Source organism: Oreochromis aureus, linkage group 12, assembly GCF_013358895.1.
Source record: "Oreochromis aureus strain Israel breed Guangdong linkage group 12, ZZ_aureus, whole genome shotgun sequence".
Taxonomy (NCBI): Eukaryota; Metazoa; Chordata; class Actinopteri; order Cichliformes; family Cichlidae; genus Oreochromis; species Oreochromis aureus.
The window spans coordinates 899,814-917,396 of NC_052953.1; the positions used below are offsets into that span (position 1 = coordinate 899,814).

General features: G+C 44.8%; 1 protein-coding gene across 1 annotated transcript in view; it reads left to right on the forward strand.

The window, feature by feature from the left end:
- dok2 (docking protein 2) overlaps window positions 1–5,857 on the forward strand; it is an 18,062-nt gene extending 12,205 nt beyond the window's left edge. Inside the window, exons 5-8 of the mRNA XM_031749008.2 lie at window positions 2,294–2,463; window positions 2,729–3,001; window positions 3,085–3,198; window positions 4,700–5,857. Of these exons, the coding sequence (XP_031604868.1) occupies window positions 2,294–2,463; window positions 2,729–3,001; window positions 3,085–3,198; window positions 4,700–5,539 (1,397 nt within the window). The 3' untranslated portion in view covers window positions 5,540–5,857. The remainder of the gene's footprint in view (window positions 1–2,293; window positions 2,464–2,728; window positions 3,002–3,084; window positions 3,199–4,699) is intronic.
- The last annotated feature ends 11,726 nt before the right edge of the window (window positions 5,858–17,583 follow it).

A 17,583-nucleotide genomic window follows, 5' to 3' on the forward strand; every position in this document is an offset into this window, starting at 1 on the left:
CAAAGACAACGTTAACATGAGACCTGTTCTCGGCTGCTTCAGGTGTGGCTTGTTGCTCCGCCCATGAACAGAAATAGAAATGCAATCAGAGGACAGCGCCGTCACTGTTCTGGTTTTACACCTGCTGTTTCTATTTTTTCTCAGCTGGTTTCCACCTGAGCTGTCGATGAGGTTAATGGTTTCTTTTTTAGCTGGTGGTGAATGTGAAGTGCTGAGGTAAACCAGCGGCCTGAACTGTGTTTGTTCTTCATTAAAGTCGATGTGTGAACACACGGTAAAAACTCCACGCGCTGAAACGGGCTCCTTACTGTCCCGTCGTCCTCCGAGGCCACAAAGAGACGTGTTTGTTGTTAACGTTCGACTCTGCGATGGAGCGCTGACCTGGAAGCTGCTCTTTATCACTGCTGTGCATGCTGGTGTGACTGTTGTGACGTGCGTGTGTGCGGCCATGTGACGCGAGCACTTTCTGAGATTTGAATCTATCAAAACTCTTCCTCATCCCAGCTAACGTCTCTCACTGCTAGCATGCCCGCTAAAGAGCACGGGACCTAAATGATGCTCTTCCTGTCTGTATGCCCCCTAGTGTCCAAACGTGCAACTACAGAAGGAATAAATGGCTTCCACGTGTTAATGCAGCTGCCCCTGACTGCGCTGCTGTTTCTCTTGGAAGCTCTTTAATCTCCACGGTCAGATTATCCCGGCGAAAAGGTCAAAATAATGTGTTTGGGTTCAGCGTGGGCACAGCTGACATAAGGACAATGAGGTGATTAAAACACTTTTGCACAATTTGAAACGGGAACATTTCCAACATTTGGTAGCTCATCCATCCACCCCAAGCTCCTTCTGACACCTCCACCGGCCCGGCTTCGTGTCCAGTCCAGTTGAATTCTTCCAGCTTTTCCTCACATTCCCAGTTGGAATAACTGACTAATCTGAGTGAACGACGGCGCGTCATTACAATCTCTCACTGTTTCACTGAGTCACAGTCCTTTTCTTAAGCTGTCTCTGGGTTTCCAGCGTCTGTCCTGAGCAAGTCGCTCGTGTTCATGTGTTTCGTGTCTCTGCAGACGGGGTGGTCTCAGGGTGAGTCGGTCAGATATGTCGAGGTATCTGAGCCACACCTGGATCTATAAGCTTGAAATGCAGAGCACGAGGGGAGCTGCAAGTATCATTTGCCCCTGTCGAAGCATATTTTTAGCTTCACACCGAGTGTGACGCTTCCTGTTAGTCTCATCAGTAACAGCGCTCTGCATCAGGGCGCCTTGCTTCAGCACAACCTACAGTAAATAAAAGTTATGTTACGATCTTCAAACGCTCGGCGGTTTGGATCAACAACAGAGACAGGAAATAACGTTTTATAAGCCGGGAATATAAATAGCACTTCACAGCTGCAGCAGTTTTACCACATTTGGAGCATTTTGTGTAACTCTGAGGTCGTAATGAACACCTCCTGTAGTTGCTACTGTTGTCCCACATCCTCCAACACTTGCATCACACACACACGAACACACATGAACACACACACGTGTGTACGTGTGTCCTTGTGTCCTTGTGGGGACCTGCGTAGGTTTTTGACCATGTGATGACCAGCTGTTGGATCTTCGCCCTTCGGCTGTTTTAGGGGTCAGACGTGGTTTTCAGGTTTGCCTGGAATCAGGTGTTTGTTCTGGAGCAGTTTAACGACGCTGCTGCTGAAGCAAACCTGCGAGCGTCTGTGGTTTCCTCTGGGAGCATCAGCTGCAGTTCAACAGCTGAACGTAAAAGTTGAGCGTTTTAACGTCAGAGGCAGCGTCGTCGCTCAGATAAGAAGCTGGTTTGGTTTCATCTCCATTACGTTTGTTCCACATCTGCTTTTTAGCTCATGTTGTGAAAGATTCTTTCGTTTTCTTCATTTTCAACAATCTGCAGCTCAGCCACAAGAAACACAAACAAATCCGCTCATCATCGTTAAAAACACGTGTGTGTTTCATGCAGCCAAAGACGGAGGATTTATTCTTATTATTTACTGACAACATAATTTCTATCGAGACATGAAACCACGAGAAGCTGCAGCACGTTTCCAGTGTTGGACGCTCAGTGATTACAACATCCTCTCTGATCAGAGCCGCCCTCATCATTCAGTCCAGGATCAAAATAATCCTTCTTTGTCTGATACCTCATCCTCATTTCACTCTAATCTATAAGTAATCAATACTCGATGATCTCTGTGTTTCTGCAGACTCACTGAATAATAACTGTGTGTGTGTGTGTGTGTGTGTGTGTGTGTGTGTGTGTGTGTGTGTGTGTGTGTCAGTGCGTGACTTCAGGGTGTCCATTCGGAGGACGGAGGCATCTGAACGCTGCAGGCTGAAGGGGGACGGCGTCCTGCGAGCTGACATGGACGCTCTGCACCTGCTGGACAAGGGAGGAGACATCGTGTACACCTGGCCGTACAGATACCTGCGGCGCTTTGGACGTGACAAGGTGTGACACACTTTCAGAATTAAACCAGGATTCTCAGCAGATTTCACAGCAGGATTTTTCTGGACTGAAGTAAAGAGATTACATTACGTGTGCAGGTCCCATGTGGTTTCACGGGATTGTGACCGGACTCATTTCCAGTTCTTTGCTGATTTCCTGACACGTTCGCAGCTTCTCGGCTGCAGGAAATCGTCCTGCTGTAAAATCTCATGACGCTGTGTTCACTCGTCAGCCTGTGTGAGCATCTCTGGCTTTCTGCTTTCTTTAGTCCACTTTCTCCTTCGAGGCGGGTCGGCGCTGCGACTCCGGGGAAGGGAACTTTGAGTTCGACACCAAACAGGGGAACGTCCTTTTCCAGGCCGTGGAAGCTGCCATCAACCTGCAGAAGGTCGCCCCTCCCCACAGACAGACCTCTGGGGGGGGCCAGGCGAGTCCAGACACCACCCAGAGCTTCAGCTTGCCCCCCCCACCGCACAACCTGCCACTGGCCCAGAGCAGGACGCTGCCTCAGCCCCGCAGCCAGATGCCCCCGGCCGCTCAGGTGAGCCCACACCTCAGTTCCTGAAGCGTTCAGAGCTTGGGTACGACTCAGCCCGCTTCAAACGTCCCGCCTTCTCTCTGCAGGCAGCGGACGACGTGTACAGCATGGTGAGCGAGCCGCCGAACCTCCAGATGATTCATCACATCGACAAAGAGAGCTGCAACGCCTCACAGCAACAGCAGCAGCGCCCCCAGATGGTAAGAAATGGAACAGAGGCCAAAACAGTAAAATCAGAAAGAAGAGCGTTAGTAAGAAATCCGAGTGACGAGTATTTTATGATTAAAGAAAAAAGCAGCTGAAGCGAAACTGTGATGGTTTTCTTTGCTGACGATTGGATAAAGTCAAACGTCTTCACATCCTTTATTTAAGCAGTTGTAAACGAACCAAACAGAGAAAAGCTGAAATAATTACGATGTGGCTCAACAACTCACAGGTACGCTTACCTGTGCTTACACCAGCTTATTAAAACATATCATGATAAGCTGGTGTAAGCACAGGTAAGCGTACCTGCCGGGAGCCTGCAGGGCCTTGAGTGACCCTTCACCGACCGTCCCCCTAACGCTCGCCACAGCCTCTCTCAGACTCCATCTTTCCCCCACACCTTGTCCTTCCTTTGAAGGCGGAGCCAGAAGCTCCCTTGCCCCAGCTCTTTTTAAGGGTTTCATCAGCCGCAGCCCGGATGTCCTCCTCCCACAGGAAGGTCCGGCCCACCGCAGTGACGGCTCGGGCAGGTGTAGGCGTAGGGTTACCTGATGATCTCAGCGGGTAATCAGAGACAAGAGGGAGCGCATTACAGCGGTACTGTGCTGCGCCCCCCCCATGGGAACCAGTTTACCTCTGCTCACACCGGAGCTGGTCCTGCATTCACCTGAGGCTGAGCCGTGCTGCCGGGCAGGATGGATGTGGTCGAGGTGTGGGGACCCGCAAAGATCATATTTGTCAGTTAAAGAATCGAACCCATAATATGTTTGTAGTTCCTGAGGAAATGATGAGGTCACAGTCGCTCTGAGGCAGTGGGAACAGGAACTGACTGCATTTATTAAATAATACAACAAAGCGCCCTAATGATAAATATCCCAGGATATGACACAAAGAAATACGAGGGGCCTGTTATCAAACCGACGAGCAGGCGGAGAGCCGTCAGTGTTTCACACAAGCCAATAATCTTTGTCACTCGTGTGTTTTCACTGTTTGGATTATTTGGTTGGACTGATGTGTTTTTATTGTCCTTGGCTCCAAACCTCAGTTCTGGCCTTTGACTCTCTTACGATGACTCTTGACTCCTCAGTAAAGTCGAGGTTCAGAGTATCAGAGTTCATATGATTCAAATAGTTTCCACAGTCAGATCCAAACCTTCTGACGCACGTGTCGTCATTTTGTTCTACAAGCAGCTTGAAATATGTTCAGAGAAGAAGAACGAGGGCGGCTGCCAGCAGCTGCTTCATCAGCTGGAAGGTGGAGGCACAGTGGTGTTTCTGCCAGGTGAATGATACCTGAGTGACACACCTGTGAGGAGTGCTCACATGATGCTTCGATGTTCACATCGTGTTGTGTCCTGATTGTCTGTCAGAATTTGACACCCTTAGCTGTAAGCACACCAATGACATCATTAAATTGCGACGCCGTTCAGTCACTGTTTGATTCAATGATGATGAAAGTGAACGTGTGATACTGACCCACTTCCTGTCCTGTTCTCAGTGTCGCCTCGAGCCTCCGGTGGATAAAACTCTGACCGGAGTGAAGAGTTTGAACCTGGACTCTCGCCTCCCCGCCCCTCGAAAGAATCAGGTCAAGATGATCTCCAGCTGCCCCCTGCCCAACGCCAGCCCCGACTCCAGCCCTAATCTGAGCACCGGCCCCGCCCCCGGCTCGGTCCCCAACCCCCGCCTCAGCCCTAAGCCGAGCGCCAAGCCGGAGCAGACGTACTCGCAGATCACCATGTCGACCGAGAGAGGCACCAAGAGGGAGAAGAGGAACGCCAACGTGGCGGCGCCCTGCACCGACAGCGAGGCAGACTACTCGCTGCCCTTCGACACCATCGCCAAGAATGTCATGACCGACATCCTGAACTCTCACCGTACAGACAGCGGCCATGCGGGCGCCGACCCGCTGTACGACAGCATTGACGAGATGAAGATCAGGAACGTCTTCACGAGCGACAGTGACACCGTCAAGACGTTGGACCACATCTATGACGAGCCCGAAGGCTGCGCTGCTGCCGCCAAAGGACAGAAATCCAACCCCTCCACCTCGGTGTACGATGACCCTGAGGAGATGAGAGGAGATGCCTGGAGGATTATGGGTACAGCTGCTGACCCCAAAGGTCACGAGTACCCGTATAACCCCCGAGTTGATGACTACGCCGTGCCCAAACAAGCCCAGAGGGCGTTTCCGGTTACGCAAAGCAGCAACGAAGAAGCAGAAGAAGAAGTAGAAGAAGAAGAGGAAGAGGAGAGTGAGGAGCCTGGATTAAGGGAGGAGCTTAGAGAGCAGCGCCAGGATTCGCCGTACAACAACGTGATGGTGAAAATGGCGTAGAGGAGAACCGAGCAGCGAAGTTAGTTTTAAAGAATTATTTATAAGTCGTAACTTTGAGTTTGTCTGATCATGTGACCGATGTCTCCTTAAGGCACTTTGTAAAGTTTAACTGAGCTCAGTGGCAGCGAGAGCTAACCGGCGCTGTCGGCGCGACGCTGCCACCTGCTGGTTCGTACTCGCTTTCTTCAGTTTTATCGCTTTTGCCTTGATTATGGGCGCTGCTGTGATGGTGTTACTGGAAACGTATCGTATGTTCATGTGTTGCAACACGTGCAGCTGTATTACTGTGAGAACAATAAACTCAAACTGTAGCATCCACGTCATGGCTCACTTTCCTCCTTCATACTGACTTCATACACGTTCATTGACACTGTTGCCGGTTCGTCTGTGTTCCACGGTGTCCTGTTCCTCATCTGCTTCTCGCTGCCTCTCACCCCGTTCGTATGTTCTCTGGTTTGTTATTTAGTTTTCCCAGTTTAGGTTGTTCTGTTAACTCTCTTCCCTCACTGCCTGTTTTTTGCCACTCCACCATTTGTAAATAAATGTCACTCGAATCATCAGTCACTGCCTGCATTTTGGGTCCTCCTTTTCCTCCAACACCACACGGCTCGCCTCGGCAGCCGTGACAACAAATACAAGCAGGAAAACAAAAAAAGTCGAAACGATTAAAAAAAGGAAGAGGTGCTCGAGGTATAAATAAACAACATATAAATCAAGTGAAACTGTACATTCAACATAGCTCTTGTGTTTTACATGCTTTGGAATTTGTGCTGTTATTTAGGTTCTCTAGATAATTGGAGAACAAAGCTTTAAAAGCAAATATGTTTGGACGCTGTTGTGAAAGATTGATAATATAGCTTTTTCCTGGATTTATTTTGTCGGCATGTGAGAGGCCAAATATAATATGTTGAAAATTCGGTTTACATGAGGGATCAATTTTGGTGTTTATAAAGTTATTTAGATTAATCCAAAATATCTGTGTATACGGGCATTAACAAAATAGATGACATATTGTGTCCTCTGCATTTGTCATGGTCCTGAGTCCGTGACTCAGTGATTTTGTGTTTGGTGTATTTATTGTTGTTGTTATTATTATTATTTGTGGGCTGTTTTGGGATGGTTTGTGTTTTGGGGTTTTGGATACTGGGGTTTGTGCTCCCTCTGTTGGTCCCTGGTGTTAGTGTTCCCCTGTCTCGTCAGGTTAATCAGGTCCAGCTGTGTCTCCCACCTGTGTGTGATTTCCCAGCGTCCCTCTGTGTATTTATAGTGTGTGTCTGCCTGTGTTCCTCGTCGTGTCGTCTGTGTTCATCCTCTGTATTACTCCGTGAATCCTCTGCGTGCTCTCCCTGCTGTCCTCCCTTCGTGTTCAGCTTTGCTATTCTATGGTTTAGTTTCTCCCAGTTTAGTTTATCCTTGGTTCTGTTTTGCCCTCCCCACTTTGTGTTCTGTATTCTTAATAAACCACCCTCACATCTTAGTAAGTGCTGCATTTGAGTCCTTTCCACACATCACACGGCTGCTGCCCCAGTCGTGACAGCATTGCTGCAAAAAGTACAAAGAATATCAATATTTTTCTTAAATTTAACAAGATATGTCTTTACTGGATAACATCTATGGATCAATTTAAGAGTAACTTCTCTTACCTTATTAGTGATAATAAATTTCCTTGATAGCATCCAAGTGTTTTTCAGGTCTATATCATTGTAAATATTATTACCAATCAAATACAGCTGCAGGTTTGGAAACAATATCTCTTTGAATGATTTGTCTAATACATTGATTTGTGGCTTTATCACTCAATAAAGGACAGGTGTTACCGATGTATATGCTAGCGGGATTTAGTTCTGGAATAATACAATTTCTACCTTCAGGAGCAGACACCAATAACCTTCTCACCCCATCTGGTATTGCATCAAAAACTACAGCATATTCTTTTGGAGTGACAGGAAAATCATAAACAGACAAAAATTCCTTATAAGAAAATAATTGACCGTTATCATTCAGTAATTGACTCACAAGTAAAATTTTCCTATCAACCCATTTCTGAATATATAATGATTTGTTCTTAAATTTAATATCCTGATTGTTCCAAATGAGATATTTATGGGGAGAAAAGTTGTGAGAGTATATCATTAACCAGGATGATAGGAGCTGACTATGAAAGTTGGAGAGTTTAATCGGTAGTTTAGAGATATTGTAATTGCATCTTAGCAGAAAGTGCATTCCTCCAAGTGAGTTAAAGATATGGTTGGTAATAAAATTCCAAATTGAACTGGGATTTTTTAAAAAGAGTTTGATCCATTTGATTTTAAAGGAAGCATTAAGGGAGGTAAAATCTAGAGAGTTTAGGCCACCAGAACACAAATCGTTTATCATTACATTTTTTTAATATAATGTATTCTCTTTTTCCAAATGAAGTTAAATAATATTTTATCAATTTTTGTGCATAATTCTTTGGAAACATCAAGTGCCATAGCTGCATAAATAAGTCTGGAGAGGCCTTCAACTTTGGCTACCAAGGATCTCCCAGTGATGGATAAATCTCTTTGAAGCCAAAGATTAAATCTTTGTTGTATTGCAGTTATAAGAGGGTCGAAATTTTCAGATAATCTGGCATCTTGGTCTTTTTGAATGATAATACCAAGATATTTAACCTTGTTTTTAACAGGAACACCTGATATAATAGTATCTGTGCAGAATTTAACAGGGAGAAGTTCACATTTTGGAATGTTGAGTTTAAGACCAGAGGCTATTGAGAAATTATTGACAACTTTGAGAGCTTCATCAACTTGATATTTATCCTTTAAACAAAGTGTTGTGTCATCTGCTAGTTGAGTAATAGATAATGTTCTGCCAGCAACAGAGAGACCCACTATCTGCTGTTTTTAAAATGAATAGAGAGTAACTGCATAGGAAGAAGGAAAAGATACGCAGAAATGGGACAACCTCGCCGGATCCCACGGTTGATATCAAATCTTTTCGTTGTACCATGCGGGAGTTTGATTGAGCTATTTGCATCTGCATATAAAGTTTGAATTGATTTTTTAAACATATTTCCAAAACCAAAAATATCAAGTGCTCTGAACATGAATTCATGTTCAATGGAGTCGAAAGCTTTATAAAAATCCAAAAAAAGAATGAAACTATTATCTGTGATTAAATCTGAATGATCCAAAGTATCAATTACCAGCCTTATGTTGTTAGTTATGTGTCTGCCAGTCATAGAACCAGACTGTGTTTCATCAATGATATCATTAAGTGCACATTTTAATTTTTTAGCCAAACACATAGCAATTATTTTATAATCGTTATTCAGCAGTGAAATGGGTCTCCAATTTTCTATCAAAAGGGCGTTTTTTTGAGGTTTAGGAATCAAAGTAATTAGTCCCTGAGTCAAGGAAGGAGGGAGCTTTTCATTATCAATGCTTTGAATATATACTGTATGTAAAAAAACGTGATAAGTCCTTTGAAAATAATTTGTAAAATTCCCTGGACTCTTATTAAGTTTCATTTTATTAATAGCACCTTCAGTATCTAGTGTTGTGATGGGCCATCACACATAGTTTTATTATTGTCACTAATTGTTTTAATATTACCTAAGAATTATAGGGTTTTTCCATGACTTCTGTAGAAAAATTAGATGTATATAAAGTTTTATAAAAACGTTTACAAGTCTTGGAAATCACTTGAGGGTCTTGTGTGATGACCCATCTGAACACAGTTTAGTCATGCTGCCATTGTGATGTTTTTCTAATTTGAAAACATCGCTCGAGTTTTGTTCTCCCTCTTCAAGCTGTTTCCTTCTCGCCCTCACAAAGGCACCTTTGCCTTGTAAATATATATATTATTTCATTTTAATTGTAGAATGTGAAGTCTGTTCCTGTTATCTTCAGATAAATTATCAGGTGATCTTGACAAAGCGATAATTTTAAATATTTCAGCTCCTCTTTTCATTAAAAGAGGCCTCAATTAAAATTTCATGAACTCCCAATTTTTACAAAAAGCATGTTCAACACATGCCTTGTTCCAATACTCATCTATATTTGTTTTAATTTCCTTTACCACAGAGTCATTCAGTAGAAGAGTGTGGTGTGAATAAGGCACGGCGGGACCACAGATCATCATTTAGAGCCATTTTATTGATTTCACATCACACCACAACACACACCAACCCCTGAGTCCCCGTGTTTTTAACTCGGCGGGCGTGATTAAGGATGCCGTGCAGGTGCGTCCGCCCTCCCTGCACGGCACCGCAGACCACGCCCCACCACAAAGAGAATTATTCAATTTCCAATATGAATTCACTCTTTTAGACAATTACTGGCATACAAACATATCTCCAAAAAGGTGTCAAGGTTGTTGGCAACATTTTTGATGTAGAAACATATTCGGATAAAGGTTCAGAAGTTAACCAATAATCAATACGAGACTGTAATGAACCTGATCTATTTTTCCATGAAAATTCCTTAATTGTGGGATTTTTAAGTCTCCAGATATCAATTAGGTCTCTTTCATTTATAAAATCCAACATATAATTACTACTATCCTGACTTTTACTTGGCCATCTATCTATCATGTTGTTGAGTGAATGATTCCAGTCTCCTCCTAATATAATCTTTAGATTAGTAAATTTACTTATTAAAGACTCAATTATTTCATTTACTACAAGTATTAGGTCAATATTCTCCTGTTTGTTATTATAGCTGTAAATGTTTCCCAGTAAGAGGGTCTGATCATTAAAAAAAATAACCAGCAAAATAAAATGTCCTTTCTCATCAGTTTCTGAAGATATAATTTTTCCATTAAACTTGTGTTTCAGACTCAGAGTTCCCACTGAATGGTTTGTGCCATGAGACATCCATAAATCCTCACCCCATTTCCAGAAGTTAGCGTCCTTAGGTTCAGAATGGGATTCTTGTAAGAGACAAAAGTCAGTATTCAAACTTTTAGCATATAAAAACAGAGCTTTCCTTTTGGTATTGTCCCTTAGTCCTCGAGCATTAAAAGAAATAAAGGATAAAGATGACATTTTGAAAGTAAATGAACTTTTTACCCTGAGAAGAGTGTGTACGCTTCAGAGAGAGCAGAACTACTCTGTCTGAAAAAGTGCTTCACAAACATTTTAGCAGCAACAGCATAGAAGTCTTTAGAATAATAAGGAAAAGAGTGTCAGGGTCCTGGGGTTTTTTCGACCCAGTGTTTTGAGTTCCTGTGTTTTTGCCTTTTTGAATTATGTATTAAGTCCTCACTGTAAGTCTTTAGTTGTTCTATAGGGTCTAGTTTCTTATGTTCCTTGTTTAGTAATATTCTCTCTGTGCAGTTGACCCCCGTGTCTCCCTCTGTGTGATGTGAGTGTTGTGCTTTGTCCCACTCCTTGTGTTCTGTGTTTCCTCATCCCATCGTGTGCTTCTCCATTGTTCTTTCTCCCTCCAGGCTGTCTCTGTGTACTTCCTGTTTTATTCTGAAGGTCTGTCTCGTGTGAGTGTTTTCAGTTTTACTTCCCCCTGTCTCATTAGCCCAACTTCTCCCAGCTCCCCTCCTGTGTCTCATTCCCCTCGTTATTCCCCAGTGTATTTAAGCCCTGTGTTTCTCTGTGACAGTGGTGTTGTCCCTCATGCTGTGTGAAGCTCCCTGTGTTTCTCTGGGAGTTTAGGTCTTGATGCATTCTCAATCATCCAGGAAAGTAAATCTCCAAAAGTTGAATCTGTTCATCTGGACGTAGCGTTTTGTGGGAGAAACGTTACATTTGCATAACAGTAAATTTGCATAATGACTGAAACCAGCCCACTGAAGGAACAATGGGCTGTGAGGTCAGTTCCTTAATCATAATTATTGATTACTGGCCATTGATCAGTGTTCTTTGATCAGTGGGTTTTGGTCAGTGATTGTTGATCAATGGTCATGGGAATTTGCATAATTATGATTAAGGAACTGACCTCACAGCCCATTGTTCCTTCAGTGGGCTGGTTTCAGTCATTATGCAAATGTACTGTTATGCAAATGTAACGTTTCTCCCACAAAACGCTACGTCCAGATGAACAGATTCAACTTTTGGAGACCTGTGAGTTTAGATTAATGTTTTCTCCAGTTTAGTTTTGTTTAGCTTTGCATGCCCGCTTTCCCATGCCAGCAAATAAAGCTGTATTTTGAGTTCATCCCTCGTGTCTGCATTTTGGGTCCAACCCCTGCCTGCCACACAGCGACTCTTGACAAAGAGACCTTGAGGCACATCCACAAACAGGACTGAAAGGGATTTCAGTGAATTTCTTTTCTGTTCACGAAAGCACGGGCTCCGACGAAGTAGGCAATTTTCCCCTCCTTACGTTCTTTCTCCACCTGTGGCCATAGCTGGTTGCGTCTCTCTCGGTCCTCGGGAGAGAGATCTTCTTTGAAATGGAGCTTTCTTGTCTTCAGGTAGTCAGATCGCTTCGCCGCCTTCCAGATGATGTGTTGACAGTTTCTCGCGGTAAATTGCAAGATTATGGTGCGGGGCAGTGGCGCAGAAGAGGACTCACATCGTTGTCTGATCCTGTGGACTGAATCAAGTACCTCTGGGAACTTTTCACGGTGGTCGGGATCCACGTTTTGGCAAATTTCAATAACCTTACTGCGTACGTTTTCTCCTTCTTCTTCCGGTAGCCCATGAAGTCGCAGGTTCCATCTTCGTTTATACCGAGACAACTCCAGCACCTTGTTTTCCAGTGTTTGAATTTTCTCTTCTGCTTTATCCACCCTTACTTCAGTACGAGACACTTTTCCTTTTAGCTCCCTGAGATCTTCTGAGATAAAGTTAATGGTAACCTTCAGGTTGCTAATAATCTTCTCGATGTTAGCTCCTTGCTCTTCGTTAGCCATCTTGAGCGTCGTAATAATGCTTTCCGCCGTGTCAGTTTCCATGACTCTTTTCTTACCAGAAAGTTTTGACGGAGAGGAAACAGGAGTGATAAGAGCTCTCTTATTTGAGCCCAGGTTTTTTGCCATCACATACAGCTAGAAGTGTGCACCTTAGAGTTCGCTTTGCTGCTCTTAAAGGAGTTTTAAGACAGAGTGAGTTCTGTAACAGACCGTTCACAGCGCCACCATCTTGGCCCCCCTGTGCTGCATCCTCCTGAGGCCACATTTGTAGACCGATTACGTCACAGCGACGCGACGAAGGCTGTCCCAATTTGTAGACTCCTCCGAATCCAGCTGACAAATGCGTCCTCCTTTTCCCCAGATTTGAAGGATGGGTCGGGTGTGTCCTTCGTGGCCCACCATATCCCAGAATTCATAGCGCGGCCCAGTCAATTCCAGTTTCCAACAATGGCGGCCGCTACTAAGTTTTAATATTACTCTTATTAATCTTTCTGGGTCACAAAATAAACTTTTAACATATTTTCAGGCGAGAAAGTAGCTGTGCAAACTTCAAATATCTGCTCGGTTTATCAAGACATCGCATATTTCCAAAAGTGCTTCGACGTTTTCGGAGACGTCTGTTACCCACCAGCTCGATAGCTACCAGGGGCGAGAACAGCGAACTCCCCGCACGTTTTCAGACCCCCGCGGTCTTTCGCTACTCAGGTTAAACATGATATATAAGTCACTTAGATAACTTAAAAATGTAATTGTTTGGCTTTTTCCAGGGTTTTATTTGTTCCTGAGTAAATCGGTTTGGCTGAGATTAAAGTTATTAGGTTAGATTAAATAAAACTTTAATAATCCCTCGGGTGGGTTTGTCCTTGGTTTTCACACAGCTGAATAAACAGAAGTATGAGACGGTCGAGAGTTTACGCCAGCGTCCTGTTATAGTTTAGATAGCAAGGAGCAGACGGCTGAGTTTATTAACTCCACCGAGACAGCGGTGACGCAGATCTGAAGGCTAGACCGTCCAATTTCACAGCCGTTTATTTCTGGCCTACCCGACCTTCTGAGGACCCGGCCCACGTAGACCGCGAAGGTCGGGTCCTCAGGAGGATGCAGCCCATGAATCTGGAGACAGCTTTAGACACGCAACTACAACACAGGAAAGACCCAGGGAAACTGAGTTAATGATAAAACCCCTGAAAACCATAAACTTCACCCCCGAGCCTCATGGCCCGGGGGTTAGGGACCACTGCTTTAGAGCGCAAACATTTCATATTTACAACAGTGACAAAAAAACTAAAGACTGAAACCATCCATCCACTTCCACTTTTCAGGGTCATAGGGGGCTGGAGCCTATCATAGCTGTCATAGAGAAAGAGGCGGGGTACACCCTGGACCGGTCGCCAGTGTGTCGCAGGGCTAACACACGGAGACAGGCAACCATTCACACCTTGGGCAATTTAGATTGACCACTTAACCTAACCCTACTAACTGCATGTCTTTGGAATGTGGGAGGAAACCGGAGTACCTGGAGAGAACATGCAAACTCCTCTCAGAAAGACCCCGGCCTGATGGCGGAACTGAACTCAGGACCTTCTTGCTGTGAGGCAACAGTGCTAACCACTGTGCCACCATGCTGCCAAGACTAAAACCAGGAGAGTAAAATTAGACAGTCGTACTTTTACACAGTGAAAAATAATATTTACACTCCAAATGTAAGAAACGGCTACAAGAATGTACAACACAGAAATATAGAATTTATCCAGCAGGGGGCAGCACAACACCTGTTTTATTATCCTTTATGTAGGCTTCAATGAGTGTGTGAATAGAATAGAATAGAATAGAATAGAATAGAATAGAATAGAATAGAATAGGCCTTTATTGTCACTGTACATGTATAGGTGCTCCACACTGACTGTGATGGAGTAAATAACAAGCAGGAGAAAGTGCTTGGAAGGACTGAGTGATGAGGGCGACTCAGACCACGGCTCCGATTGGTGGGCGGGGTCCGAGGGGTCACCTGTGATGGTTTACCTGAGACAGGAGGATCTGGCGATGTTCTCCAGGGGTGGCAGAGGGCAGCTGGCCGTGTTAGTGACCCTCTGTGCAGCTGATTGTTTATGAAATCAAAGTTATCAGATAAAATATTCAAATTATTACTTAAAAAAAAAAAAGATAAAAGTTTAGATGAAATGAAAAGTGTCATAATATGGATTATAAGATAAAAATGATAAAAATAAGGTGTCTAAATTATTAATCAAACGCTATCAGATTTATAGAATGATCAGATTCAACATTTTACACACTGATTTAATCCCAGACTCACATAATAACATCAGTGTCTCCACATCTGAACAACAGGCTTGTGTTGGTGACATCATCTGTGAGAAAGCATCACAGCATCGTGCTTCTGATCTGTGGATTCGTCTCACACTCATAGTGGACAAGACGTTAGTGAAGTGACTCCAGCTTCAGTCCATGAAACCTCCAAACTTCTCCCTCATCATAAAACACTCACTCTGTGGGGACGACCTCGAGTACCCACAGAGTGAGTGTTTGAACGGATTTATGTCCTCACAATGTCAGTAATACAGACACACACACACACACACACACACACACACACACACACACACACACACACACACACACACACCCTCGGGGACCGAGCAGGCTATAGAGGAGTCCCAGCATGCATCTCTCTGTTCGCCTTGCAATTCAGCTGGAGAGTGTGTGCGTGTGTGTGTGTGTGCGTGCGTGCGTGCGTGGGTGCGTGCGCGTGCGTGTGTGTGTGTGTGTGTGTGTGTGTGTGTGTGTGTGTGCTCGGTGGCCTGGAAGCTGAAGGGAAGCCTCCTCACGAACACCAGAGAGCAAAATGTAACATGGAGGTCGCTCATGTCTGACTTCATGTTTGCAGCTGAGATCAGACTCCAAGGACCTGCCAGTGACATCACACAAAGAGGCGGAGCTGAAAGAAAGCGACCTCTACACACAGAGGGGACCATGTTGTTATTTGGGGACCGTCCCTGCTCAGATGGCGGTGCGGGGGCCGTCCACGTGTTTCATGGTGAAATCGTAGTTTTAGTGCCTGAGTGGCAGAGTTCAGGTGGGGGAGGGGTTCATATCACCCTGAGGAAGGGTGATATGAACCCCTGCTGAGTAGGTAATAAACGGCACGTGGCGGTTGGGTCCCCTGCCTGATGGAAACCTTAAAACCAAGGGGCGTGGAAAAGAGGCCGCTCATGGATCCTCGCTCCGAAGCTCACAGCCGTGACCCTCGCAGCAGGAGTGAAACTGAGTGGCTGCTGTTTCTGAGAAGGTCAGGTGGGAGTTACCTGAGTGAGCTACCTTTAACTTCCCCTGCAGTTACTGCCCAACAATACAGCTCTCTGATTGGATGATCTGTCAAATTCATTTTGGCTGCTGCAGCAGGTGGACTGAGATCATGTGGTGAACGCACCTGATGACATCACTGCGTGTTAATTACAGTTTTATGGAGTGGGTAGGTGGGGGAGTGGAGTGGGGAGGGGTAATGAGGGGTTCAAAATGCATGTTTCTGTGGCAACCACATGAAGGATGTGGAGGTGCATCTGTGTTGTCGTGGTAACTATCACAGCAGCAATGCAAAGCTGGTTTAAAAAGAGAAAGAACCAGAAAAGAAGAGCAGAGCGCTGTGTTCTTCTTCTGCTGCTGCTCTGCGAGCACTAACACAGCCCTCAGCGTGTGTTCAACACACTTCACAGCACATGTTCACAGTTTAGGAAGACGTTCTATAAACCAAACCTCTGAGTTCATCTAATGTCCACGTGAGGGCAGCCTCCAGCAGGCGGAACTTCCTGCTGGACTTTAACTACGCTCCTAACACCTGCTGGAGTCATCGCTTGGAAACGAGCACCATCCTAAACCTTCAACGGTCCAATCAACACGCAATAAAATCATGTGAAGGTTGTCAGAGTCGTTTTGATTTATTGTTTTAGAACAGTGGTTTCCAAACTCTTTTTGCTAGGCCACCCCTTGCTTTACAAGAAAATCTCCGCAGCTGTTTCTATGTGTTTGGACCTTTCGTCCACACGTAAACAACGTTTCAAATCACTGAAAACTGAGATTTTTTAAAACTCCTGTCAGGTTGGAGATTTTCAAAAACTCAGTTTTTGCGTTTACGTGTGGATGAAAAATACAGAGTTCGTCACGCAACGTCAAAGGTATGTGCCTCTTTTCACGTCACGCTGTGCGCCATGTTATTGTTTACATGAGATGAATTGCAGAATAGCAGATAGAGACGAAATACTGTTAATCTGACTATCTGCAGGTTTTACACGCTTACATACACACGCAGGTACTGTCCCTCCATTTAGAAAGGCAGAGGCGTCACGGTGTGATTGTTTTACATGTAGTTGTTTTTTTCCTGTGTAATAATATTCAACATTGCTGTCAATACATTTTTCAAAAAATGCCTCTCTGTGCAAAATGTGTTCAAAAACATAAACAACTGTGGGATACTGTTTGTCCGTGATTTGGAGAGCCCAGCGCTGCTCCCGACAGAGGGGAAACTAATTCTGCAGGGGAGACCTACCTTGGCACTTGTGCAGGTGAAGCCAAAGGGAAGATATGCTTCACCATATTTTCTAGTCTTTGGCTTGGAAGGAAGTTGGTTTGGAAACATATTTGGCGATGCTTCAGCCGTCAAAAACCTGTCCATTATGCTAGCAGTGTCCAAGCGCTTTTTTTTTTTTTTTTTTCATCCCCCCCCACACACACACACTTTGGGAACCTCTGTTTTAGAAGCAGGTGGAAATCACGAGGCTGAGCACACAGCGCCCCCTGTTGTTGCCCTGACTGTGTCCATCCTTTATATCCAGTCTGTGTAAATATGAAGCCTCCTGCTCACAGATGATTATTGATTATGTTGATGACATCGTGATTTTGGATCCTCCACCATCACATCGCGTCCTCCTCACGCTCAGCATGGAGCGGCTCCATCTGTTGATGAAGGTCATGTGATGCAGATCCTCCCAGGAGCCAATAAACAGGTGAAACGTCACGCTGGTCGTTAGATTTAGTGTCGGTGTCATGCTGAACATTTTCAATAAATGACTGAAAAACGGACAGACGGACGTGAACGCGACGGGATTTCCGACGCTCGTGCCCGCGCTCCTGTGGCTGTTGGTTCCTCTCCTCCTGAACGCGCGGGACGCTGGGAG